Genomic DNA, 26768 nt, shown 5'->3' with positions numbered 1-26768 from the left:
AGAAACAAATCTGATTAGCATCCATGAAGATGCAGGTTTGATCCCTGGCCTTGCTCAATGGGTTAAGGGTCCAGTGTTGGTGTGAGCTGTGGTGTAGGTCACAGGTACCGCTTAGATCTGTCATTGCTGTGGCTATGGTGTAGGCAGGCAGCTATAGCTCTGATTCGACCCCTAGCCTAGGAACTTCCATTAACAAGGTATGGTTAAATAAATCATTGTCTGTGTTTATGAGGAAATACTATTCAATGCTTAAAAGCGTGACGGTCTATAAAGACTGATTTAGAGATATCTGTTAGGTGAGATGTTGCGTATAATATAGTTGCATATAATATAGTCTCATTTTAGCAGAAAAATAAGCACATGGAAACGTGTTTGGAATCATAGTCACCAAGTCTTCTAGAGTGGCAGCTTCTGCAGAGGGGGATTGGAGAGGCTGGAGGGGGAATATGTCAGTTTTTATTTTTACATACCCTCATATTATTCGAATGTATCTTAATGAACAAATGTTTTATAATTTATTTATTTTTGTCTTTTTTAGGGCCGCACCCGCTGCATATGGAGGTTGCTAGGCTAGGGGTCGAATTGGAGTGTAGCTGCTTGGCTGTACCACAGCCACAGCAGTGCAGGATCCGAGCTGTGTCTGCGACCTACACCACAGCTCAGGGCAACACTGGATCCTTAACCCACTGATCAAGGCCAGGGATCGAACCTTCGTCTTCGTGGATGCTAGTCACATTCATTTCTACTGAGCCACTACAGAAACCCCAATGTTTTATAATTTAAAACATCCAGTAGGGAGTTCCCGTCGTGGCGCAGTGGTTAACGAATCTGACTAGGAACCATGAGGTTGCGGGTTCGGTCCCTGCCCTTGCTCAGTGGGTTAACGATCCGGCATTGCCGTGAGCTGTGGTGTAGATTGCAGACGTGGCCCGGATCTCGCGTTGCTGTGGCTCTGGCGTAGGCCGGTGGCTACAGCTCCGATTCAACCCCTAGCTTGGGAACCTCCATATGCCGCGGGAGCGGCCCAAGAAATGGCAACAACAACAACAACAAAAAAGACAAAAAGACAAAAAAAAAAAAAAACCAAAAACATCCAGTAATCAACAGGGACCTACCTACTGTATAGCACAGGGAACTCTCCTCAATAGTCTATGATGGTCTACATGGGAAAAGAATCTGAAAAATAATGGACATGTGTATAATTGGATCACTTAGCTATATATACCTGAAACTAACACAGCATTGTAAATCAACTATACTCTGACATGAAATAAATTTTTTAAAAAATCTGCGAGAGAAACGTAAAATAAGGGAAATTAGAACATATGAGCAAGCCAAGAGAAGGTACTCACACCCATCAGCCATCTGAACAGAGACCCTATTGGTAACCCTGGGGCATTCTTCCAGATTTTCATTCACAGCTTGTAGGGCGGGTATGAGTCTTAGGGAACCCACAACAAGCCTCTTCTCTTCACACCAGAAGACTGAGCATCCAGGGGATGCATAAGGGTCCAGGCCAGGGCTGAACACATCATGTCACTCAGACCAGAGCACTAAAGATCCTGTCCAGGTACGGTTTACCTCTCACCTGCCCATTTTCTCTCTTTCCCTTGTCTCCTCCTCTCTACCCTTACTTCTTCTTTTTTCTGTTTTTGGTCTTTTTAGGGCTACACCTGCGGCATATGAAAGTTCCCAGGTTAGGGGTCAAATTGGAGCTATAGCTGTCGGCTTACACCACAGCCACAGCAACTCAGAATCCAAGCTGCATCTGTGACCTACACCATAGCTGACAGCAATGCCAGATCCCTGACCCACTGAGTGAGGCCAGGGATCGAACCTGCAACCTCATGGATGCTAGTTGGATTCCTTTCCACCGCAGCACAATGGGCACTCCCTCTACCTACTTCTTGCTTTCCCTTCACTGATAACATCTTGTACTGGTATACACTTTAGCCTGATTTGATCTGGGAAACTATTTATGGTTAAAATAGTCCCCACATGAACTGATAACCCCTGTTTCACAAGCCTTACCCCATGTCATGTCAGAACTTGGCTCTGGTGGGTGATAACATACTTGTCCTTGGATGTTAGTAATTTCTTGGGCCTGGTTTCTAAGGTGGAGGCAGTGCCTGAACCTGTGATTAGGACATTTTGAGGTGACCTCAGCACAGGCAAATGTTAGCCATCCAAGACCATTGGAGATGAGCTTTCTGGGTGACCAGGGTTTGTGGCTGGCAGAGAGGGAAGACCCAAGTTTTAAATGTTTTGCTTAAAACCCTCCTGGAATATATTAGTCTCACTTTCTTGCTTTCTTAGCACACATTGAACATAGCAGAGCTTCTCCTGAGTTGGGGCTGTTAGACTTGAAATGAGATGGAACCAGACTACTGTCCCTGAGGGCCCAGATCTGCCTCCTAATAGTTTGTCCCTGGCCCCCTGTGGTCAGAGTGCCTGCTACAGCACCCTAGCAGTTTTCTCCAACTTACAGCTGTTTTTGTGCTTTGGGCTCAGCTGTCAGACGCACTCCAGTTTGTTAGAAGGAAGGGTTGGCATCAAGAATGAAGACGTACAAGGAACTGATGTCATGGTCTCCCTTGTAAATCACTTCAGGGTCGGGACCCTAGGGCCTCTCTGGTAACAAGGACCTTTCTTGAGTTGTTATGTGAGGCCAGGCATCAGGCAGACCGTGGCTCCCTTTTTGGCAACTGTGTGACACTGTGCATGTAATTAAATGCCTTGAAGCTGGTTGGCCCACCTGTAAAATGAAACAGAAATCACTTGCAGGAGTTCCTGTCGTGGCGCAGTGGTTAACGAATCCGACTAGGAACCATGAGGTTGCGGGTTCGGTCCCTGCCCTTGCTCAGTGGGTTAACGATCCGGCATTGCCGTGAGCTGTGGTGTAGATTGCAGACGCAGCTCGGATCCTGCGTTGCTGTGGCTCTGGCGTAGGCCGGTGGCTACAGCTCCGATTCAACCCCTAGCCTGGGAACCTCCATATGCCGCGGGAGCGGCCCAAGAAATAGCAACAACAACAACTACAACAACAACAAAAGACAAAAAAAAAAAAAAAAAGAAATCACTTGCAGGTTGTTAGGACTCAGCACAGTGCCTAGCCAGAGTGAATGCTCAGTCGATACTTGTAGGATTGGATGAATGACAGCTCTTTATTGTTACTGGCAGGAGGCTAGGCTATGGGGTATGGGGGAGGAGAAGCAGAGACCTTTATCCTGGAGGGGTGTACAGTGTTGTAGACTGTACTGTTTCTGGGTCATTAAACACTTGCTTTTTTTAGATGCAGCATTAGTCATTAGAGAGCTGGATAATGGGATTTGCAGCCTTGGAAGGGTCTGGCCCAACTGGAGAACAAGCGTGTAGAGGGCTGAGGATTCCCAGTCTTCCTCTGCATCCTCTTCAGTCTTTCCCCTCAGAAGGCTCTGCCTTAACTAATGCAGACGGACCAGCCCCTCGTGACCAGACTCAAGCTTGCGTTGTCTCCATTCTGGCTTTCCCAGATTCACATCCACCACAGGCCTGTTCTTGTTCTTTGTGACACATTTCTCCATGGCTCTGCAGGTCTCTGCAGCCTGTTCCCCAGGGATCATTGGCTGGGGGAGATGTGGAACAGGGGTCTGGGCAGTGCTTAAGTTGAAGGGAGCCAGAGTAGAGCTCCTGGCTGTTGACAGTGCCATTCTCCATTTGGCCATAAGGGGGCACGCCAGGACCGTTCAGCTGCCTGAGAGCTGGGGAAGGGGGAGTGGCTGGACCCACTTGGTGTCTCCTTTGCTTCTGTGCACAGCACCTGCCTTGAGCCACAGTCCCTCGGGACTCTGCCCCGGGCCCTACTTTACTCACCCAAGCCCTAGTTGGCCTTCCCAGATTAAGTGGGGCTTGTTGTTTAGTGTCTCCTGCCTGCCCATCTCTTCCCACAGGGCTCTTCCCTGTGCCCCAGCTTCCTGGGTTAGGAAGGGGAAGGCCAGGGAAAAGTCCCTGAGGCGGTCCTCCTTGGTGCCCAATGCAGGGGACCCCGCCTTGACCATCAAGCTGTCCTCATTTACCTCCACCTGGGTCATGCTGGCAGCTCTAAGAATCAGAGCAGCAGCTTCAGCACCGTGAAGAGGGGAAGCTCCTAACTAAGGGTCTTGGGGGCTCCAGGTAGGAGCTTAAGGCTGCACAGAAGTCAGGGCCATGCTCCCCAGGCTCCCAGAAGACCATCCTTCTTCAAGCGGCTTCCAGTCTGGTCCTGCTGCTCTGGTCCCTCCAAAAGAGGGACAGTTCATTCTCAGGACAGACTCCTCTCCTCCCAGTCTCCTTCAGCACTTTGGGGAACATGTGGGGCGCATGTGGCACATACAAGTACAGGGGTTTAGGGTGACTCTGGGAGAGACCCAAGTCAGGCACTCCAGACTCTATGGGCTGTCAGTCCATGCAGTTATGTTATCAGTAACTGATAGCTCTCCACCCTGCACCCCAATTTGGAGGGATCTTTGCTTTGGCCTCCCTGGCTTCTGCCTAATCCAACACCTACTCCTTAGCTGATTAAAAAAAAAAAAAAAAAATCTGTGCTGCCCAGGATTACTTGCCTTCCTTCTCTTTTAGACACAGGAAAATCAGGGCCCTGAAGGGCCCCTTAGTAGGCTAGGCTGTTAGTGTATAGCCAGACGCCTGCTCTGCCTGTCTGCATCCAGCACTCTGCAGCTCACCCTGCAGCTCCAGGGGCTGGGGTGGGGCTGACCCCTTGTGAGTGTGGATGGACCTGAGAGGGTGGTGGACAGACTTGTGGTGGGGAAACGGGGGTGTAGAGGAAAGCCCTGACTGGGTGCTGGGCTTGCTTTCCTGGCTGACTCTGGCCTGGCCCTGGGCCAGACCTTGTCCCCCTTGGTCACTCATGCAGTGGTTTTCAGGCTTTGACCTTAGCTGAGGCCTTGTGTTTGGCTGATGGGTGGGGCTTTCCCCTCTGAGAAGCCGTCTGTGGTATCTTCATTGCTGCAACTCGGCCTTGCCTACCTGCTGCTGCTGCTGCGCAGCCCTGAGCCTGCCCCGCACCTGCTCTGAGTTCTGCCGAGGCTGCTCCATGGTCTACCCAAGCCTCTGGGCTCAGCCAAGGCTCCCACGTGGCCCCCAGGGGCTGAGGTTGCAGAGAGTCAGTTGAGTTCCAGGCTGAGCAGTGTTGAGAGGGTCAGAGCTGGCTAGGTCCCCAGGGGTAACCTTATCGTGCCCTCTTACTTTACGTAGGAAATTGGGTCCAGGTGAGGTCTAAGGCCTTGCGTATGGTCTCCTGACACCCACCTTGGCTTCTCTCATCAGTTACTCTACATTTTTTAATTCTTTCCTATGCCTGTTTGTACCTGGCCCCCAGCTCAGGAAGGGGTGGTCAGCTGAAGGAGCCCTGATTCTGGATCCCCTGCCATTCCCATGGCCTTACCACATGGTATCTAGCTTGGAAATTAAGGGTTGGGAGTCAAGGAATGTGGGTGAGTTGTGACCCATGATCTAGCACACAGGGCCCAAGGCTGCCAGGTCTTAGGTTGTAGCTCACTCATTTCCCCCCACCCTCAGCACTTGAATCTCCAAGCTTGATGTCATGTGGCAAGGCCTGGGAAAAATGAGGGTCCTGGAATGTTGTCCCTCAGGCCTGGCCCAGGCTCCATGCCTCCCTGTCACCCCCATTCTTCCATTGGCTTCCATCATTTGGACCTAGCATCTGCTGTGAGTCTCCCCGAGCAGGCGACTGCCTCTCTCCCAGGGGCTGGCCTGGCGCTGATCACGTTCAGTCTGGTGCATTACTGCGTCCCCTGCATGGGCCCCATCAGCTCCTTGAGCAGGTGAGGTGAAGGGGTCGAGGGTGCTTTACAAGGCCAGCTTGGATGTTACCGCTCCTGCCACTTCCTGCCTGGCCCAAGCCTCTTGGCTCTACTAGGCGTGGGTATGGAATGGATTGACTCTGCTCCTGGCCCATGTTCTTTGGTCTTGTTTCAGTGAGCTGCAGAGAATGGAGCTTCACGCTGAAAATAGGATGGCTCACAGCCCCAAATGAGGCCTGATGCTGGGAGCCCATCCATAGGGCCTAGATCGAAGCACAATGAGTATTTCCATGGCTTTCATTCTAGGTACTCTGGAGCTGGCAAGATGCTCCAGCCAGGATCCAGCCTCACCTGGCTTAATCTCACTGGGAATAGCAGCCTCTGGGGGCCCTAAAACTGCTTTCCTTCAATTGAAGTGAGCTCTAGCTTTTCTTAGTGCTCTTCCTCCAGGGGACTGTGTATGTGGAAGAGAAGCCCAGCATCAAGGGCAGAGAGGATTGCTCAGTTGGTGTGGGCCAGTGGCCCTGGGAGCCAGACATGGGCATCAGCCAGCTTTTGAGAAGCTGCCTGCCACAGCTGGCCTTTCCTGGGCTGCCTGGCACCTGGCCACATCATACCTCTTCTCATTCAACACCCAGGCAGACTTAGATCTTTAGCAAAATGAAAAGAAGCTCTTCCTTCCCAACTCCAGATCCACTCCAGCATGTAGGCTCTATAAGTGGGGGTGGCAAGCCTAGAAAAGAAAATTTGCTCAGGGTCAAAGTACAGGGCAGCAGCGGGGGTGTGGCCCCTGCCTCTCAGGGTGAGGCTGGCTTGCTCGATTCTCAGCCTGGGCTGTGGAGGGGGAGCAGGGGAAGCTGCCCCCCAAGCCCTGTGTGTCTCCTGGGACATGCCAATACCTTTGGGCCCTGGGTGGGGATGTCCTGGTGAGGGGCTCTCCAGGCAGATCTCCACTTGGTCAGAGGAGAACTTCTTGGAACTTGCCCTGGGTGCAGCAGTAACCAGTTCAGCCCCTCCCTTGGCACATGGGACTGTCTACCTGCCTGGCACCCCTCTGACTGTCGGATGGATTGACTTCCTCATGGGCTGTGAGTGATGCTTTCATTCTCCGAGCTACAGGGACGAGGTGTTCCTGAGAGCATGAGGGTAATTAAATGTGCTTCTGCCACCACCTGCCACCTGTCTCGGAGCACAGAGAAGGGTGGTGAACCTGAGTCAGACATCCTGCTGCCTCCTAGACAAGGGGAGTGACACTCCTGCTTATCAGATCCTGTATCTGATATGCTGGTGGGTGTGTCCCCTACCCCAATATCAGCTGGGCCACCTCTGTGGATCAGTCCCATCCCCCTGCTGTGAATGCCACACCTCACTGAAAGACCTCCAGGATGAAACAAGATGCTGGTCTAGGGACCGAGGAGAACTTGCTGTCCTTTCCCTGCAGGCTCTCTACCTCACGCCAGCTGAAACCCAGTAACTTGCATGTGGCTGTGCCAGCAGTAGACTCCAGGTTCTTCCCAAGACCGCTGGCCCGCCAGCCCCGGGGCTTCCCATGGAGCAAGAGCTGCCCTTGGCCGCACCAGCTCCTGCCTGTTCCCGAGGGCCCCAGGGCAGTAGCTCACCGTGTGGCAGATGGTGCAGAGTTGGGTCTTAGCCTCTGTCCCGGTCCCTGGGGTCATTCCGGGCCAAAGCTCTATATGATCCTGCTGGTAGGTGAGGTAAGACATGGGCTTAAGGACAGGAGTCCCAGATTTTGAGCCCACTCTACTTGTCCTTCTGCAACAGACAGCAGTGTGGAGAGCCATGTATGTGCATGCACGTGCTGCAGTAGGGCCCCCACAGCCTCTGTGACCAGGAGAGGACATACCAGAGCCCTGGGGAAGCGTTGGGGCCATGGCAGGAAGCGCAGGGGCACCCTGTGGAGAGCTGGGGCAGGGGGGGGGGGGGAATGCCTAAACAGAAGCCTGGAGAAGAACACAGACCACCCCACTGGGGCTGAGCTTGTCAGTTGGGGAGCTCCGGGTGGGCTCCCCTTCGCCAGGAGAGAGACCGGTGTGCTGTGCTCAGTTTCCTCTGTGTAACACTGCCTCTGTTCAGTATCTGGGGTGGCTGCCCTGGGAGGCTGGCACTGCAGGGCCTTTTACCAGGCAACCAGCCAAGAGCCTGGGTCCAGAGAGATTCTACCAGCTGCTCAGGGCCAAGCTGTGGGACAGGATTTGAACTCAGATGACTGTGGCCCCAAAGCCCAGAGTTTCTCTCCCCTGCTCCACTCAGCCCCCTTAAGGGGCTGAAACCAGTGATCTGGCAAAATGAGGCTGCACAAGGGGGCTGTGGCTGTGCATGAACCTGTACTAGGCTGGCAAGAGGCCATGGACATCTCAGTTTGGGGCAAGGGCAGTGCCAAGGCTCTGGATGGGAAATGCTGGGTGGTACCTGAGGGAGGGGAGGATGAGCTCGCGTTTGATAGGAAGAGTTGGAACCTAGGGTTACTCAGGTGAAGTTTGCAGGGAGCCTGTGATAGGCCCTGGCAGAGGCCTGGAGGCGAGGAGGATGCTTAATTTGTGCTGCAGTTCCCAGGTAAACCCAGGGTTAATGGTTTCCATGCTGTGGCTCCCACACTGGGAGTTCCAGATGTGGCATTTGACCCTGCAGGGCCAGCCAGCCAGTGCATATATCTGCTCCGGAGCTGATATGAAGAAAAGAGGTCTCCTCCACCCCCAGAGTCTGGGGAGGAAACTCAGACATAGTACATTGGCAGGGGGAGGAGGGGCAGTGGCTCCACTGGGCTGCCAGCCTGCACATCTGTCCACATCTGTCCATCTGTCCGAATTTCCCTACTTTGAGTCTCTGGAAGTTGCAGCATTAAAGAGGCTCTAGGGTAGAATGAGCACTGGAAGAAGAGTCCCTTCAAAGCAGCCTCCTCAGATGGGCCCAGGGAAGTGGCAGAACAGATCCAGGGTGCTGCTGCCATGGCAGGGAGTGGCAGGATGGGCACGCTAGGCTCTAGGGAGCGTATTTGCACATCTGGTTTCACTCAGCAGGCCTCAATTCCTAAAAACCCCTCAGCTCCCCAGGAGAGCATCGTTGAGTGACCTCTGGAAAAGCAGAAGTGAAGTCTGGGAACACACTGTCCTCTCACACTCTGCCGTGGCCAGCTGGCCAGCAGGGCCCCTCCATGGGCCATGAGGCCACGGGTGCGTCTAGAGCAGGGGGCCGTCCCACCTAGTGTGCTGTGCCAGGGGCTGCCTCCATGCCTGCTGGGCCCCTGGGGCAGCGTGGCATCAACCCCTGGCATGGGCCAAGACCCTCCCTTCTTGCCTTCCTGGGGCCTTTGGGGAGAGGCTGCAGAAGCCTGGGGACTGGAGAGGCCGTGTGCTGCCTGCTTCTGGAAGCCCTGATGGGGCTTAAAAATCACTTTTAGGGCTGGCAGGATCCGGGAATGGCTTCAGGAAGTGGATGGGAGGCAGGCTTGTCCAGCTGTCACCTGTCACAGCCTGGCTGGAGCTGGTTGCCAAGCCCATACTTTGTTCCTCAGAGAACAAAGAGCATTGGACAGGCTAGGGGTCCCCACGCCCTCCTGCTAACCTGGGGCAAGGGTGGTAATAAGAAGGGCTAGCTGGGGCCAAGGTTCTGCTGCTGAGAGGTCCTGGCCCAGAAGACTTGGGTTGGGGGTAGGCAGGCATTGGAAGGACAGGTGCAGCTATGGGGCCAGCTTGAGTCTGGTGTGGCCCTGTGAGCCCTGGCAGGAACAGCCATGCCAGGCGGGTGTGCTGAGCTGCACCCTGCCCAGGCGCCTTCAAAGAGCTCAGCTAGATCCTGCTGGGGCTGGGGCAGTGGTCTTTGAAAGAGACCACCTCAGGGTGGACAGAGGTGCCCTGTGGTAGACGGAAGGCAGGGTGCTCACTTTCCTGGATGGGGGTGTGCCCTCCCAACCCAGCCTCTCTGGCCAGGGCAGGGGAAGCAGCTCTGTTTCATGGACTTCAAGGATTTCTCTCTAGGGCACACCATGGCCTTGCCTGGGTCCCTTGCAGGGGTCACAGGCAGGTCGCCCTAGGCAGAGAATGGCACTGGTAGGGCAGAGAGTCAAAGGCTAAGGCTGAGGCAGTGCTAGGGCTGAGGGTATGGAGCCTCACAGGCTGTGAGTAGGAGGCCAGGCTCCAGCCCTGGGGCCGCAGGGGCTGCTGGGTAAAGGGGACAGAGACACCTTGGAGTTGGAGGACTTCACTCTGGTGACAGTGTGGAGAGTGGACTTGGGAGCAGGGAGCCAAGATGTGGGACAGGAGGCCAGCAAAAGAGCACAGTGGGGTTGAGGAGGCTGGGCGGCCCCGGGAGGTGGAGTTGTGGGCATAGTCACCAGAAACCTTGAGACAGGCAACACTGGGAAGCAGCAGGGGTCTGGGAAGGTCCTGGGTGGGGTTGAGGGGTCCTGAGGAGCAGGCCCAAGGCCCTCAGGGGAGGCTGGAGGCACTGGGAAACTGAGTCGCTGGGTTTCCTCTGAGGAAGGGTTTAGGTCAGACTGCAGAGACAACTTACAGGAGCAGCATCTTCTTGGATGTGAGAAATCAGCCTCTGAGAAGTCTTTTGCTGTGAGAGATCCCAAGCTGGCTAGACATTCCTGGTGCTGGGCCACGGATGGGGGGATTTAGGGTAGACAGCTGGGCTTGTGGGTAGACCAGCACAGTCCCCCGAGTCTGTGCTAACCAGATCACTGCTCAGGCCTCCGCCCAGGCATGTCTGGGGCTATCAGGGGCTGTCACCGAAGCTTTCAGGCTGCTGAGCTCAGGGAGCAGAGCAGAATTAGCCCCTGCCTTCCCAGAGCCCCTGGCGTCCTTGGCTGCCCTCAGGGGCTGGGCCAGGGCTGGGTGGCCGAGTCTCCCACAAAGCTCTCAACAAGTTCCAGGCCTCCGGTCCTGTGCTCTGATCCCACCCCCAGTCACACCTCCTCCACATCCCTCAGAGAGAACAGGAAGCTGGAGGGGAGGGAGGTGGCTTCTCATGGGCCTGCCCCAGCCCTGAGGACTGTGTAAAGGGCTTGGGGGCTGCCAGCCACTGGGACTGGGCGCCAGGTTTCTCAAACAGGGTCAGAGCTGGTTCAGAAGCCCTGTGTGGTCAGAGCTGAGGGATCGGCTAGCTTGCCTGCCTCCAAGTCGCCTACTTGGCTGGTGGGCTGTCCCCTCTCCCTGGGTCACAGGGAGAAGTAAGGCTTGGCCAGGGAAAGTGGTCTGGAATGGCCCTTTGAAGTTGTCACTGGGGGCAGTTAAAAATGAGTTTCCCGGTAAGGAAGACTCCTTAGGCCTTGGGCAGGATTCTCAGTAGAGTCTCCCGGGTTTGCTCTGATCCGACAAACGCCAGCAGAAACCACCCAGCCGTCTGTGTTCCAGCAGCCAAGTCCCCAGATGCAGTGTCAGCAGAAAGCAGCAGCCAAGGCACAGGGATGTTTGCTTTAAGGCCCACGCTAGGTCCCAGGGGCGTGGGCGTGCAAAGGGGAGCCCATTCGTCAGCTTTGCCCCTCTCATTCACACGCACTAGCTTCTCTAGGAATGCCTGGCACTGTAAGTGATGCCACAGGGGTTGTCTATGAGTCATGACAAGTCTAGGACCTCTGTCAGGAGGGCAGTGAGTGTCCAGGTTGCCTCTGAAGTTGTGGAGGGGGCCTGCCCTGGCCCCTCTCACCTCTCTGCCACCTGCCAACTCTTCTGGGGCTAAAATCTGCCTGGGCAGTTGGGTCCATGTTTGAGAGCCCCATCCTGGCCAAGGGCCATGGGAGAATGGTCAGAAGTATAGCCGGGGAGTTCCTGTTGTGGCTCAGTGGTAACAAACCCAACTACTATCCATGAGGATGCACGGGTTCGATCCCTGGTGAGGGATCAGCAGGTTAAGGATCCTGCATTGCCGTGAGCTGTGGTAAAGGTCACAGATGCAGCTCGTATCCAGTGTTGCTGTGGCTGTGATGTAGGCTGGCAGCTATAGCTCCAATTTGACCCATAGCTTGGGAACCTCCATATGCCACAGGTGCAGCATTAAAAAAAGAAAAGCAAAGCAAAAAAAAAAAAAATGTAGGGGGTGGGGGAGGAGAGGAGAGGAGAACAGAGTTGGAGATTATGGGAATCCACCAGGCTTGATCCACAATGTGGCCCCTCTGCACTTGAATGCGGGACCCTTGGACACTTTTCATGCTCCCTCTAATTTCCCTTTTCTGAGTCTGTGAAATGGGCTTGCTGGGAGGTCCAGCACACAGGTTGCTCCTGGCAAAGGGCTGAGTACTCAGCAGGGCCCTGTAATTTCCAGTAAGAGGGGGTCTTGGCTCCCCACTATGTTGGGGTGCTGACTCCCCCCTGCCCAGTGCCAGGTATTGGGTGGAGTTGATAGAGCCTGGAGTGGGGAGAGGGTGCTTGGTGGTGGGGGAGTTGTGGAGAGAGCCTTTCCCTGGAGGGCGGCTGTGTAGAGTAAAGGTGAGCCTGGGGAGAGACGTTCCCACTGCTGGAAAACTTGGGCAGCTACGGTGGCAGTGACAGCCTGGCACTTGGGAAGCCTCCTGGCAGCATGTGCAAGGAGGCCTGGGGGAGGCCTGACCCCTGGATCCTTTGGAGGGTAGGAATCAGGAAGTTGCACTGGGGTCCAGGGCCTGAACACATTGTCCCGGAGAACGGTGGGGCCTCTAGCATGAGCGTACCTGCCATGAGGACTAGATTTAGGCCTGGTTTTGGCCCTTTGCATTTGGTCTGGCTTCTGAGCCCCAGTTGTATCTTGGAAAGGAAGGAGTCCCACTGCCTGAGAAGGGCTTTGTGCTGGCCTCAGTGGCTGGACAGAGAAACAGGTTTGGGCTGACCATCTGACCCAGAACACTACATCCCGGCTTCCAGCGGCTGTCTGCCCTGCGGCTTCCCCTAGTGGGGACTAGAGCACCTGCTGTACCCAGGCCAGAACTCCCTGTCCGCTAGTTTTTTTTCAAGCATTGCGATGCTTATCAGCAGGTAAAATCAGAGCATTATGACATATGACTTGATAAATTAAGTAGACTTAGTTTCATTATGAAGATAAGAGGGACCAGTTCATAGTCTCACCATTTGTTTCACACCCACAAAAACCACTTCAGGGGTGTTAATAGTCTCTCAGAGCTGACCAGTTTTGTTTCTTTTTAAAAAACTTGTGCACTTATCCAGAGTCAAGAATATTAAAAATCGAGCATGTAAAACGCATTTTTAGAGGCAGAAATACAGGCTTATGCTATCACAGCAAAACCCCTCAATTATAGTTACGAATTTCTCTGGAACAACCACGTGGATAATCATTGCTGCGACAACTCGAGTATTATTGAGCACAGCACCTTCCCTCACCCGTGCCTTATTCCAGGTGTAGGTGGGCCTTGGCTAGAGGTGAGGTGAGGATGGGGAAGAATAGAGCTCCAGGGAGTTCCCGCCATGGCATGGTGGCCATGAGAAAAAAGGTGCGATTTGCACACTGGTGAAGGTGGATGATGAGGGCCTCCTGTCGGCCTCACAAAGTTAAGGGCCACTCTGTGAGGGCCCAGGAGCCACAAGGACATGAGTGCTGCCTGCCACCAAGAGATGCAGGTGGAACGTGTCCACTCCAGTGCTACGCATACCCTTTCCCTCTCCCTTTCCTTTGCCTCCATCCCCCCATGCCTCCCTCTGGCATATTCTTCCATGTCTATTTGTTTTTCTTTTTTTTTTTTTTGTCTTTTTAGGGCTGCACCCGCGGCATAGGTTCCCAGGCTAGGGGTCAAATCAGAGCAACAGCCGCCAGCCTACACCACAGCCACAGCAATGTGGGATCCAAGCCGAGTCTGCGACCTACACCACAGGTCACGACAATGCCTGATCCCCAACCCACCGAGTGAGGCCAGGGACCGAACCCGCGTCCTCATGGATGGATACTAGTTGGATTCATTACCACTGAGCCACAATGGGAACTCCCTTCCATGTCTTCCCTGGCAGACCTGATTCCTGGCTGGGAGAATTCCTCCTTTGATGGGGTATAGGAGGAGGGGCATCTCAGGGGTCCCCTAAGTCTGTAGAACAATGATGTGTCCCACTCGCCCTTCTTTTCTAAGTGGCCCAGGATAGCATGGCCTCCAGGGACCACAGATGCACAGGGAGACCTTAGCCTGAGCAGGTGGGGTGGATGGCTTGTAGAAATGTTTACAAGTGTGACCCTTCCTGTCACCCTTTTGGTAACCTTCCCAGAGAACAGAAAGCGTGCAGTCCCCCATAGCAGAAGCCAACCTCTGCTGTTGGGCCATAACACACACACATATACCAGTGCACACATGGGTCCCTTCTCAGCCACTGTCCTTGGTACTACCATCGCTACTGCAGTGTCCCCTGTTTGAAAATCCAGGAGTAAATCCTCCTGCTGTCTTCACCAACCCTCTTCCCAGTCTCTCATTCATTCCGCAGTTACACTGAGGATGCAAATGCACCAGAACAAACTCTATTCTAGGCTAGGATACTGTAGTGACTGAGTCCCTGCTCTTACGGTTTATATGCTCTATGCCAGGTGGGATGTGAAAGAAAAGTGGCACAAATGAAGGAACAGAGTTGTGGAGCTACAGGAGAGGCCTCTGAAGAGGGGCATTGGAGGAGAGCTCATCACTTTGCGGGCAAGGGACAGGGAAAGGCAGATCAGTGACAGGGTCTGCCTGGTGTTTTCAGATCACTCTGGCTGCTGGGTGAAGAATAGATTGGGGGTGGGGGTGGGAGGCACGGACAAATGCTGGAAGTCTGTTAGGTTGTTGCCCTGGTCCCCCAGGGGCTCACCTGTCCTGCTTCCCCAGGGCCCCTCTGCCCTGTCCTCTCCCTTTTCCCTCACTGCCGTTCTTATAGGTTCAGAGTGCCTCCAGCCACTCCTTGGGCAAGGCCAGTCTTTCTTCCCAGCTTCATCTCCCCCTCACACCACTCACTTGCCCTCTGGGTCACTTATCACTCATGCCATCCTACTGGCTGTTTCCTTTGTATTTGCCTCTCCCTACATCTTGCCTGGCCCAGCCTGGCATGCCCTCTCATCCTCCCAGGCCTGTCTTGGTACCCTCTCCACTTTACCCATGTCTTGGGGCATCTCCATAATTTCATATGCATCATTTCTGCCTGGGGGTGTGTTGGCTTGCTTCTCTAACCTTGAGGTTCTGGAGGGCCCACGTCTTATTCTGCTCTAGGTTAGGGCCATCCTGGAGCCCAGCACACAGGAGAGCCTCAAAGGCTGTGGGTTGTGAATGGCACCTTGGGTTGGGGTTTCCCAGGCCTCCTTGTCATTTAGGGGAACAGTCATTCTACTTGTGCTTAGACACTGGGGTCCAGTGTACTGGCTCATGGCCCAAGGGTCTGAGGCATCTCAGGGTGTTGGCCTGACTGCCCTGGAGTAGGCTCTGAGTCAACAGGGAGGTGGAGGCAGGGACAGGAGGTCAGGATGGCAGCAGGACACAGCTGCAGGGGAGGGGCTGGGGCCGAGTTAGAGTGAGGATGGGGACTCAGGGTCCTGGGGAGGCTCAACATGGTCAGCTCTCATCCCCTACCCTTGGGTTTCAGACCTGAAGCTACACTTGCAGAGCACTGACTATGGCAACTTCCTGGCCAATGAGGCGTCACCACTGACAGTGTCCGTTATCGATGATCGGCTTAAGGAGAAGATGGTGGTGGAGTTCCGCCACATGAGGAACCATGCCTATGAGCCACTCGCCAGCTTCCTGGACTTCATTACGTGAGTGCCTTCATAGGGGCAGGCTTTTCCTCCCACTGGGTGGGACAGCTACTCTGCCTGCAGGCTCCTGCCAGGTTGCAAGCTGGGCTGGTCATTCAACAGCCCTGGGCCAGGTCACCACCTGTAAAGTGGGGTCACCAGCCATGTTACTGCTGGCGGGGAATCTGCTGGGCAGGCAAGAAGGGCCCACACTGTAGTGCTGGATGAAGCCACTTTCCCTGCACCTCTGATGTTACAGAGACCAGGAATGATAGGAACCCTTTCCCTGGTTCGCCCTATAGCACTCACACTGAATGCTCCGCCAGGCCCTGACCCCTATGATGGGGCCAGGGGATGGGCAGAGCTTCGAAGAGTCAGGTTTGGGGATGGATCTTTCAGGCCCTGTGACCCTGTCTGGGCTGAGGCCCATCTGTTGTCTCCCTGGGTCTCAGGGAGAAGGTGGGCAGGGTTCTGACCACCTGACTGCCTTTCCCAGTTCTTGCCCAAGCCCCCATGCTTATGCTCCTTGGCTGCCCAGCTTTTCTACTGTCTGAACCTTTGGGTATAGCCCAGCCTCCACTAAGCTCCTGGAGAAGCCGAGCAGACGACCCTGAGAGGGCACTTGGACAAGGCAGCCTCTGCTTGCCAGGTGTGCTTATGGAAACAGGGATGGAGAGAGGCCCCTTTTGCCAAGACATCCCAGGAACCAGGGCCTAGGGGACAAAGAGATGGCTTCTGCCCAAGAGGCATCCTAGGCAGGTGGTGGACAGAGCCATCGGTGGCTGGCTTACTTGAGTGTACTGTATACTGTTGGCGTGTGATTGTGCGTTGTGGGGAAGCCTTTCCAGGCACTCTTCTGGGTACTATCTAGCTTTACCCATTCCCTGAGGGCAGTGCCCCCAGATACTTGGGATCTGGCGCACCTACCCCACTTACCCTGCAGGGACAGGACTGGATGCCTGCTGCCTGGCCTGTTTCCCACCCCCAGCCGGGAGCAGCCATTTGCTTGAGACCCACTTGCTCAAGTAGGGGCTGCAACCAGAAGGGCTTTTACCCTGGGTGGTGGCCACAGGCTGGGGCACCCAGAAGGCTCAGACTGGGAAGCAGACTCTTTCCTGGCCACAGGCCTCCTTCCTGGGGATGTCCCTGCTGTCCAGGCTGCCTCCAGCATCAAGGAGGTACAGCCAGCATGGTCCTGCTGGAGCAGGAGGCCAGAGATGGGGTGTGTCTCATGTTGCCACATTGGGGGTCACACTGCAGCGCCCATCTGTCAGTCCCCCGCTAGCCTGGGCCTATGTGTCCCTTACCCCAAGGCCAGCACTGAAGGACATACCAGGAAGTAGTAAATTTATTGCCAGAGCCCAGCCTTCGCCTTGTTTGCACAAGGCTCCTTTAGCTTCCTGGTGAATGTTCTGGCCTTGCCAGCTAGGAGGCCAACTCCATGCCAATGGTGAGAGGGCAGAGGTCATCCATCCTGCTGCCTGCTTGGCCACCTGCCTATGCAGCCAGCCTGTGGCTTGTCTTGGTGCCCCCTCAGAGGCTTGGTCGCAGCTTGCCAGGCATGAAACTGGAGAGGGCTCTGAGCGTGACTGAGGCCACACAGCTGCCAGCTCTTTGCTGGAGGTTGGCTGCAAACACCAAGCCTGCTTAAAGCAGCCAGGCACTGTCCTGTGGCAGGCTGTCACTTCCCCGCCCTTTCCATTCATGGGTGATTGGGGCTCATGATCCTCTCATCCCCTCACTCCTGCTCTTTCTCAGGAAGAGCTCAGCAACCACATGTCAGCCTGTCTGAGCCTGTGGCTACTCATTCTATGACCTCGTCATCTCCAGTGACCCGCTCCTCTGCTCTCCACTTCAGCCACCCCCATTGATGGCTGCCCAAGACCATGTCACCACCTGGAACTGCTCCACCCCTGAAATTGCTGAGTCAGGCACCTCTCTCTCCCACAGTCTTCAGGCCCTCCAGCCTGAAGGTCCCTTGTGGGATGGGGGTTCTGGACTCAGCAGGACTCTGGACCTTGCTTCCTCCCCTGCTGCCCCTTCTGTCTTCATTTTCCTCCCTCCCCAGCTGAGGTTCCCTGGTCCATCATTCGAGCACTCTTCTGCCAATATCTGTAGCTCTCTTGGCCGCCCATCTCATGGTCCCGCCTGGCTGGCAGCTCCCCAGCCCTGGAGGAAGCCCAGCAGTCTCCAGCCTGGAGGCACCCTCCCCCACCTCTGCTGGTGGAGCAGAGCTGGGGAAGCCAGTGTTGGGTGGATTTTCCCTGCTGCCAGACCTGCACGCTTACTGGTTCAGCTGGCCTGGCCTGGCCCTGCCCAGCTGGCCGCTTGCTCTCCCTACTCAGCCCCCCACAGCTCCCCACCCAGTGTGGGGAGACCACCTCCCCATCTTAAACTCCGTCTGTCACCTGTCCCCAGCTTGCTCTCTGGGTAGAAGGCCCACCCCTTCCTCTCCAGAGACTATAGAAGCCAATCTGCCTCCCAGCACTGTGTCTGTACCCCCAAGCCTGTCCCTATGGCAGAGGTACCCTCCTCTTATCTTGGGTCTGTCTCCTAGTGTCCCTTCCCTCACTCTTTGGACTCTGAGTGGCCACTCAGTCTGCACCCCTGCCTACGCCGCCCCTTCCCTTGCAGATTCTTCCCAACAACATCTAAACACGCTCAGATCTCTCACAACATTAAAAACCCATCTTCTGCAGCCTGGACTTTTACATTCAGTCTCTGTTCTCTCACCTCCTCATCCTGAGCCTTCAGTCAGCTGCCAGCCATCTCAACACTCCACCATGAGGCCCCAGCTAAGGTCACGGCCGACTTTCTTATGGCTCATGTGGCCAAGTTCCTCAGCCTAATTAGGAGCCACACCCCTCTCACCTCTTTCCAGCAGTCTGCTTCCTCTCATGGTGTCTCCGATTTTTAACTCCTGCCTCCTTGGCTGCTCCTCCACCTCCGCCTCTTCCTCCTCCTCCCTGGGTCATCCCAGGAGTAAAGAGCATCGCAGAAGGGGGTGGAGTCTTCCACAGGGGCCTCTCCAGGGGACCTCCCCATGCTGGGGACCCACAGCTGGCTTCCCTGAGGCGGTGGCTCTTTGGCTGAGGGGCAGAACATTTGAGAGAAGCATTAGGGGAAGGCTGAGGGAACCATATGTGCCCTGAGCAGCTGGAGCATGGAGCTCCTGGCTCTGCGACCCTCTGAGAAGGAGGCAGATAGCTTAGAGATGTCCAGAGGAATGTTACCAGTGAGGAGAGTGCTGTCCCCCAGGTGGTGGACACGTCAGCTAGATACCCCTTCCTGGCTGGCCCAGCTGGGGTGGCGGTCGGGACCACTGCAGAGGTTACCTTAGCTCCAGCCTTCAGAGTCTCTTCGTTGCCTTTGGAAGTGCCCCAGGGTGACTGGAACAGGTTTCTGCAGGAGGCAGTGAGCTCCTTGTCACTGAAGGTGTGCAAGCAGAAGCCGGTCAAGGCTCCTTTGCCCTCCATGGGGAAAGACAGTGTCCAGTGGTTCTGTAGATCCTGGCCAATCTTGAGGCAATGCCCATGACCAGCTCTGGGCCAGGCCCAGTGCCAGGAGGGAGGGAGGTGTATGGAGGCAATGGGATGGGTAAGATAACTTCTGGGGGGTGGGGGTTGGAGACCAGCTGCCACAGATGGAATCAGGGGTCACAGGAGGCTTCAGCATTGAAAGGACTCCAGTGGAGTTCCCGTTGTGGCGCAGTGGTTAACGAATCCGACTAGGAACCATGAGGTTGCGGGTTCGGTCCCTGCCCTTGCGCAGTGGGTTAACGATCCGACGTTGCCGTGAGCTGTGGTGTAGGTTGCAGACGCGGCTCGGATCCCGCATTGCTGTGGCTCTGGCATAGGCCGGCGGCTATAGCTCTGATTCGACCCCTAGCCTGGGAATCTCCATATGCCGAGGGAGCGGCCCTAGAAATAGCAAAAAGACCAAAAAAAAAAAAAAAAAGGAAAGGACTCCAGGGCCACAGGGGGTTAGAGAGGCCACTCAGAGAGTGGGTGGCCAGAGTGGAGGCAGCTTCCTGGTGTGCCACAGACAGGGCATGAGTGAGAGGTTCCCCTGAAGTAGACTCTCATCAGTCATGTGGTTTTGAGATGACTCAGCTCAATTTCATAAAAATAACATGTAATATGTCACTGCACCAAGGATGCCTTCCAGGCCCAGCCATTTACTTTTCTCTGACTTGGGATAGAGCCTGTATTAGGGTTTCTTGGCTTTGGAGGGGATTTTTGGGTGGGTGGTGGGTGCATACACCTCCGGCATGTGCAAGTTCCTGGGCCAGGGATCCAATCTGCCACAGCAGCGACCCCAGCCACTGCAGTGAGAATGCTGGATTCTTAACCTGCTGAGCCACAAGGGAACTCTTGGAGAGGACCTTGATCTTGACCTTTCCATAAGAGAGTAGGCCCTGGAGGGGAAACTGGGAGAGTTGCTTGTGGGAGAAGTGAGTTTGGTCTCTGAGGATTCTCAAGTGGGTCCCAAAAGCCTTTGTCCTTATATGAGTGAGCCTCTCTGGGGGTCCCTCCCCAGTGTGGCGCACCTGCCTGCAGCCCAGGTACCCATTGGCACAGCCTGAGTGTGGTGATCTGTGCCATCTGGGGGTGGTGAGGTCTCATATTCTTCTATGCCAGGGGCCTTAGTGCCACCTGTCTGGAATTGGTAGCTCAAAGAAACTTTGTCCCAGGACAGTGGCCTCAAGTGCCCAGGGGGCCTGTCAGCACATCTGCCACTCTCTCCAGGTCACATTGCCCAAACCTTGGGCTCTGCTGGGTCACGGAAGGTGTCAGATATCCTTAGGCCTCCCTATCTTGGCTGCCCAGGCTTCACTGTCCATAACCACTATTTTGGAGTTGATGGCAGGGTCTCTGTAGGTTGGGGCTGTAGGCCTGCTGTGGTTTCTGGTTCCTGCCCTGAGGGAGAGCCAGCACTGCCACTGTTCTCCTGAGTCTGAGGGGAAAGCACACAGAAGCTCTTTGACACCCAGGAGGTTCAGATCTAGTGGGAGGAGCCACCTGGACCTTGGGAGAAGGGCAGAATTTTAGTTAGGAGAAGGTCAGGGTCTCACTAGCTCCTATGTGGGCTATATCTCAGACATCCTGATTTCAGAGGGGAAACTAAGGCATGACAGGTGACGTGCTGGGCTGTAACTTGATAACTGTGTTCACTTTCCACCCAGGCAGGGCTCTATAGGACCCAGATGTGACTGAGTGCAGGTCTGGTTACTGGCAGTCTCTGCTGGGAGCTGTAGCTGGGCGGATGGCCAGGGTGCGAAGTCATCATGGCCTCCTAACCAGTACCAGGCCCAGACCCCCCATGGCCAAGATGATGACGATTTGGGAGGGAGCCATGATGCTCCAGCAGGTGGCACCAAAGGGCACAGTAGAGGAACAGGGCTTGGCTAGGGGCTCTGAAGACTTCTTGGAGAAAGTGCCTTTGTAAAGTCTATCCCAAGACTTCTGTGGGCCCAAACTGAGTCTTGAAAGCACCGAGTGAGGGCAGGCCTCTGGGCAGAGGAATACAGACTCCCACTCCCACCTCAAGACAGCCTTTTTGGCCTGGCAGGCAGACGCCTGTCCACTCCCCAGCTGTCTTCTTCTGGAGGGAGATGCTGACCAGCTGGAACCTCATACTCTCCTGTTAAGGCCAAATGAGGGGAGGACTGGCGGAGTGGCTTTCTGGGGGCAGGGAGGCAGCTGCTGAAGCCAGCAAGGAGGAGGATTTCCCTGCTTGCTGAAGGCTTTCACCCTGGGGGTAAAGCAGACAGCTGGGCCAGCATCATCCCAGCTTCCTTTCATCCCAGGAAAGGAGATCCTGACTTACACTGGGAAGGAGAGAGAAACAGGGGCTGCTGCCATAGCAACCTTATAGTTGACCCATAAGGAATAAAGCTGCTGGCCCTGGTGCAGGGTCATCCAAGGCTGGCCTAGCCTGGGTTAAAAGGGGGCCTTGGAAAGGGCTGGGGGGCTTTAATAGGCTTAGCAGTTCCCTTGGTTCCCAGCCAGAACTTCTAGCAGGAGATTCTGGGGGTAGCCAGGGGTGTTCCCACCAGCCCCCACATCTGCTCTGAGGGCTGAAAAGTGAACCACAGCTGGCCTGTTCTACATCACTAGAGGGACAGCAGCAAAGGCAGATGGTGGAGTCTTCCCACAGGGCTCTCCTCCAAGCTGGGTCAGGATGCTGACAAGCGTCAAGGCCTCCCTTGGGCCCTGACCCCAGTCCCATCCCCAACATTAACGGATACCTTGTGGTGCAAGGAGTTGGGGAGTTTAGAGAAAGGAGACTGACTTGTGGAGATTCCTCTGAGAAGACACCCCTCGAGGGGGGTGTAGAATCAGGGCATAGGGCCTGGACATGAGTGGGCACGCATGGACGCTGGCCAAAGGGACAGACTGCTTCTTGGCCTTATGCTGTGACAGGGTCTAGGGCCTGAGTCTCTGTGCCTTATATCCTCTAAGAGCGGGGCTGGTGATGCTAGTGGTTATGGGATCAGTGGAATAGTACAGCTCGAAGAGGTACAGTGTTCTCTTCCTTCCTGTCCAAAGTCTTGTGAGAGCATGAAAGGGCATCTTCAGGTTTGGGGTGGCCTCTGCGGCTGACCCAGGGAACATGATGGTAGAGTGGGGCTGGATGAGACACAGGTGGAGTGCTGCAGGAGGTGACATATAGCAGGTCCAGGGGTATATAAGATTCTGGAGGCATTGGGACAAGAGGGATGTGCTGTCCAGAGTAGAGACGACGCAGGCTGGGGCTGGAGACCAAGCCACAAAGCTCTGGTGAGCTCTCTCTGAGGTCCCTCCACTCTGCCAGCCCTGTCAGGTCAGGGGCAAAAGGCTGGCCCTTTGGGCCCCTTGGCTTGTGGCTGCAAACGGGCCCTGCTTGAGGCCCTCAGTTTGAGAAGACCGGCCTGTCTCTTCTCGGCACATATCCTGGAACTGACCCAGCTGGATTGGGGGCGGAGAGAGGGCAGCTGCCTGGCACCAAGCCCAGGAGAGCAGAGGTCATAGCAGGGCGCTAGGGGAGTAGGGGGCGGGTGGTGGAGGTCAGGCCAGGACAGGAGCTGTGGCTTCTTCCTCCTGTCGCCTCCCTGGCAGGCCCCATAGGAGCTCCCCCAATAGCCAGCTCTCTAGCTGAGGGGCAGGCCACCACCCCCTTCCCTTTCTTTCCTTGGTATAGGGGGCCACTTCTCACCTTGGCCAGCCTTGGCATTGGGTGCTCAAGATACTGTCAGAGCACAGGGACCTAGCTGTTGGCCCACCCATGAGCTAGGCTGGGGCCTGCGCTCAGTGCCCAGTTCAGGGCGGCAGCCTCCAGCCCAGCTCTCACCGTTCAGTGGGAGCCCCACTCTAGCCTTGAAGCTGCCCCGGCCCCTCAGGCCTCATCCAGCTGCCTTATGCCCTGAGTTCATCATTGGTGACAAGGAATGTTGTGGCTACTGCAGCTGAATGGGGCCTGGGGCCCTCTTGGCTCCTCTCCATCCTCACACAGGTGACCACACAGAACTCTCGGCCGCAGCCCCCCTATGACTGTCTTAATGCCTACAGGCAGAGCTTTCCCTTTGCCAAGTCTAAACTGGGCAACCCTCTGCCCCAGCTCCATAGCCCCCTCTGCTGCCATGCCCTGTCCAGAGTTGGCCTTCTGTGCTGGAGGGGACTGGTCTGAGCCCAGCCTCCTGTCCAGGTCTATGGGTCTCCTTCAAGCCATCCTGGGTGGATACCTGGCCCTGGCCTCGAGCCCTAAAGGAGGAGACAGTGCCCTTTCTTTGGAGTGGGCTGCATAGGGCAGCTATTTGCCTGCTCGTCTCCAGAGGGGCCTTCCTAGGGCCTTACCCTAGAGGCGTCCTCCCACTGTCTCCTTCATGGTTTTTTCTAGAGAAGCTTCTCCCCACCCTACGCCTCAGGCTTTCCTCCTCTTGCCATCTCCCACCTCCCCCGCTGTCCCCACACAGCAGCCAGAGTGACTGTGGTACTCCTTGCTTCTGTCCTGCTCATGGATTCCTGGGCTCAAAATGAACTCAGGACCCTCAGCCAGGCCCAGAGGACCCGCCTCAAGGCTGCAGCCTGCTGGCAGCACCGGCCCAGTTCCCTTCCCTCTGCCAACCCTGACTGTGCTCAGTTCCTTGAATGCATCTGCCACTCAGCGAATGCCTCCAGGTCTCTGCACACCCTGTTCCCTCTTCCCAGAACACGCTTTCATCTCCCGGTTCTTTCATCCCCAAGGCCGGCCCGTGCCCTGCTCTTCTGTGTGTGTGTGCCCATGCTTCTCATGTCCTGCCAGGACGCTCGCTGCTCACAACCATGGGGTAGTTACTGCCTACTTCCTGATAGCACAGTTCACGAGGCATGAATTCTTTCCCGCTCCCCTGCCCCCCAGAGGGGGCCGAGTCTGTCCCGTGCTCCTGGTGCTAGAGGAGGGGGCGCTCCTGTTGAGGGGCAGGTGGCCTGTGCAGGCTGGGGGTGGGGGGCAAGGTGCTGTGCCAGGACCTCAGGGGCCGCCCTGCTGTCATGTGCCTCCTGCAGTTACAGCTACATGATTGACAACGTAATCCTGCTCATCACGGGCACGCTGCACCAGCGCTCTATCGCCGAGCTCGTGCCCAAGTGCCACCCACTAGGCAGCTTTGAGCAGATGGAGGCCGTGAACATCGCGCAGACACCCGCTGAGCTCTACAATGCCATTCTGGTGGACACGCCCCTGGGTGAGCTACCCTGGCGGAGGAGGGAGGAAGCCGGACTGGCATCAGGATCAGTGCCTCTGCGTGGGGTTTGTGGACCCCCAGGGGGGCGGCCCTGAGCCAGGAAGTAGGGCCTGCCCTCCGCTGCTTCCTTTTCTCCTCCCTTCCATTTCAGTGCCCATTCTCTCCTCCTCACCCTGCCTTCTGCTCCCCTCCTGCTGCTTTTGCTGGGCCAGGCAGACTTGGACCTGACTTGGACCAACCATGTGAAACTAACTGATTTCTCAGAAGGCAGAGGAGGGCTGAGCTCGTGGAGAGTGGAGAAAGGGGCCCGGGTCCCTTGGAGTCTTGGGAGCTCTGACAGAGCATGGCCCTGAGCTGGCCTGGAGCGGCTGCCTGCCCATGAGGCAGAGGAGGGAAGCAAAGAGCTTCACTTGCCTCCGCTGAGCAGGTCCCAGAAGCCAAGTCAGGCAGTGTCTGGCAGGATGCAGAGCTCATGTCAGAGGCCAAGGAAGGAAGGGGAATTGGGAGCTTCCTGCAGCGCCCCATCTAGGCAGCACTGGCTCCTGCCTGCCTTGGAGACTGGGAAGAAGGCACTTCTGTCACCAGCTAGTGCCCTCATAGCTGGAGTCCTAGTCCCCAGGACACCACCTCCAGGAAGCCACCAGGCTTTCAGCTGAGCCCTAAGCTACACTTGGTTCTACACAAAAAGGCCTGAGGCCTGCCTACTGGCCTTAGTTGCCATACTCTCATAACTCCGAGCTAGTTCTGGGCTGATTGTGGCTTCTTTAGGTTCTCCATCTTTAAAAAAGAAACAGACCAGTGAGTCTTGGGGGCCCCTGGGGATGGAGAGGCTCTATCCTGCTTTGGCTTCTAATTCCCACCCTGTAGTGGCCCCCTAGGTCACCAGCCCATGCTCACTCAGCTATCGTACTCATTCCTCGTGCTAAGGGGAAGGATGGTTTTCCAAGTGTGGGCCCCAGGCCCTCCTGGGAGGTGCAGAGAAGTGGGCGTCAGGCCCTGAGTCCACAGCTGCCCCTTGAGAAGGGAGGATGTCACAGCCTCTTATGCAAGGCTTTCTTTGGCATGATCTGAGCTTGGGTCTGCCCCAGAGGCGATTAGATCATGTTATGGCTGGCTGCCTCCTTTATAAATCAACTTTAGGAGCAAGAAGGCAGGAGACACTCAGGTCAGTGCACATGGCCCAGAGTATTGCTTCTGCCACTTCTAAGGTAATAGTCCAGGCCAGGTGGCAGGCCCCCCACTTCCTAGCCGGCTGGGCCGTGTGGCAGGGATCCTCTGAGCCCTGCAAGGATGGTGGAACATCACCAGGATTCTTGCCAAGACTCAGTCCACTCGCCCACCCCTCACACCCACGTCTTCCCTCCCCAGCGGCTTTTTTCCAGGACTGCATCTCAGAGCAGGACCTGGATGAGATGAACATCGAGATCATCCGCAACACGCTCTACAAGGTAGGGCCCCTCGCCCAGCAGGGGTGAATGGTGGGTGGGGCCGCGGGCGGGGTGGGCTGGTGATTTATGTGGGGCACTGGGACCGGACACAGTTGTACCAGGCTCCTATCCCGGGGGCTCATCCACTCACTTTCTGGCTCTTGTGACTGGCGCAAGACTGCATGAAACAGGTTCTCTATCCGTCTGGCCCAGATAAGATCAACAGGAGGGGCTAGTGCTCCGCAGCTTGGCCTGTCAGAGTGGGCACCTGATGGCCACTCCCCCTGCATCCGGGAGGGTTACGGGCCATCACCCAGGCCATAGCTCTCAGGCTTACCCCACCTGGACGTCACTAGCAAGGACAGGTCCCTGAGCAGAGGCTCCATGTGCTCAGTTACGGTGGCAGGAAGGACCCAGCCAGGCGTAGCCAGGTCCCTGTACCCCTCTTAGGTTTCCAGATCTAGAGCCAGTGCCACATCCCACCATCTTGACCCTCACCTACCTTCTGCTTCCCACCAGGCTGTGGCAGAAACTGGTGATCCCTGGAAATAGAGTGGGCTTGGGATTCCTGGGGCACCACTGTTCTGGCCCAAAGAGCTTAGGAGCAGGGCTGGAAACCAAGCAAGGGGGCTGGCCAGGGACCAGTGAGGGATATGTGGGGCAGACTGGGCTCTGGCCCTGGTGAGGACCTCTGATGCCAGGACCTCTGATGGGTCAGCAGGGGGCAAGCCCTGAGGGGGCCCGAAGATAGCACTGGCCAATAGCCCTGCTGCCCTAACCCTGAGAGCATCTGTCTCTTGGATCTTTATAGTGAGGCTCCTCTCCTGCCCTTGTTGGACTCAGTGGCCAAACAGTGGCAGCCTGAGCCCAGGCCCTCTAGCCTCCCTGCAGGGGTCTGGGCCAGGGTGCAGGGAGGGTCTGGTGGTAGGTGAAGGGCCTACCTGGAGCTGGTAGTAGTGTCGGCAGAGGGACAGCACATGCAGAAGCCAGTGTGGACACGAGCCAGGTGGCAAGCAGGTTGCTGCAGAAGTGAAGGTTCCAGATGGACAGTGGGAGACAGGTCTGGGGGAAAAAGGCAGGTACAGAATCCAGTCACCCAGGGTCTTGAATGCTGGGCCAGATGTTCAAATTGTATCCTATGGG

At 55.9% G+C, this 26768-nt stretch overlaps 1 protein-coding gene and 1 long non-coding RNA gene across 2 annotated transcripts in view; one reads left to right on the top strand and one right to left on the bottom strand.

Annotated features, from left to right (window-relative positions):
- The window catches only part of ATP6V0D1 (ATPase H+ transporting V0 subunit d1), a 42956-nt gene that overhangs the window by 12783 nt on the left and 3405 nt on the right, over nt 1-26768 (top strand). Inside the window, exons 2-4 of the mRNA XM_047794291.1 lie at nt 15344-15515; nt 24020-24198; nt 25567-25646. Coding sequence (XP_047650247.1) covers nt 15344-15515; nt 24020-24198; nt 25567-25646 — 431 coding nt within the window. The remainder of the gene's footprint in view (nt 1-15343; nt 15516-24019; nt 24199-25566; nt 25647-26768) is intronic.
- On the bottom strand, nt 1148-26768 carry LOC125134678 (uncharacterized). The gene is made up of 4 exons (XR_007136706.1): nt 26567-26768; nt 18366-18583; nt 2487-2755; nt 1148-1176 (listed from the first exon to the last, which is right to left on the bottom strand). It is a non-coding gene; the product is annotated as an uncharacterized LOC125134678 (long non-coding RNA).

This window comes from Phacochoerus africanus, chromosome 8 (genome assembly GCF_016906955.1).
Source record: "Phacochoerus africanus isolate WHEZ1 chromosome 8, ROS_Pafr_v1, whole genome shotgun sequence".
NCBI lineage: Eukaryota > Metazoa > Chordata > Mammalia > Artiodactyla > Suidae > Phacochoerus > Phacochoerus africanus.
This window is presented reverse-complemented; position numbering and strand designations above follow the sequence as displayed.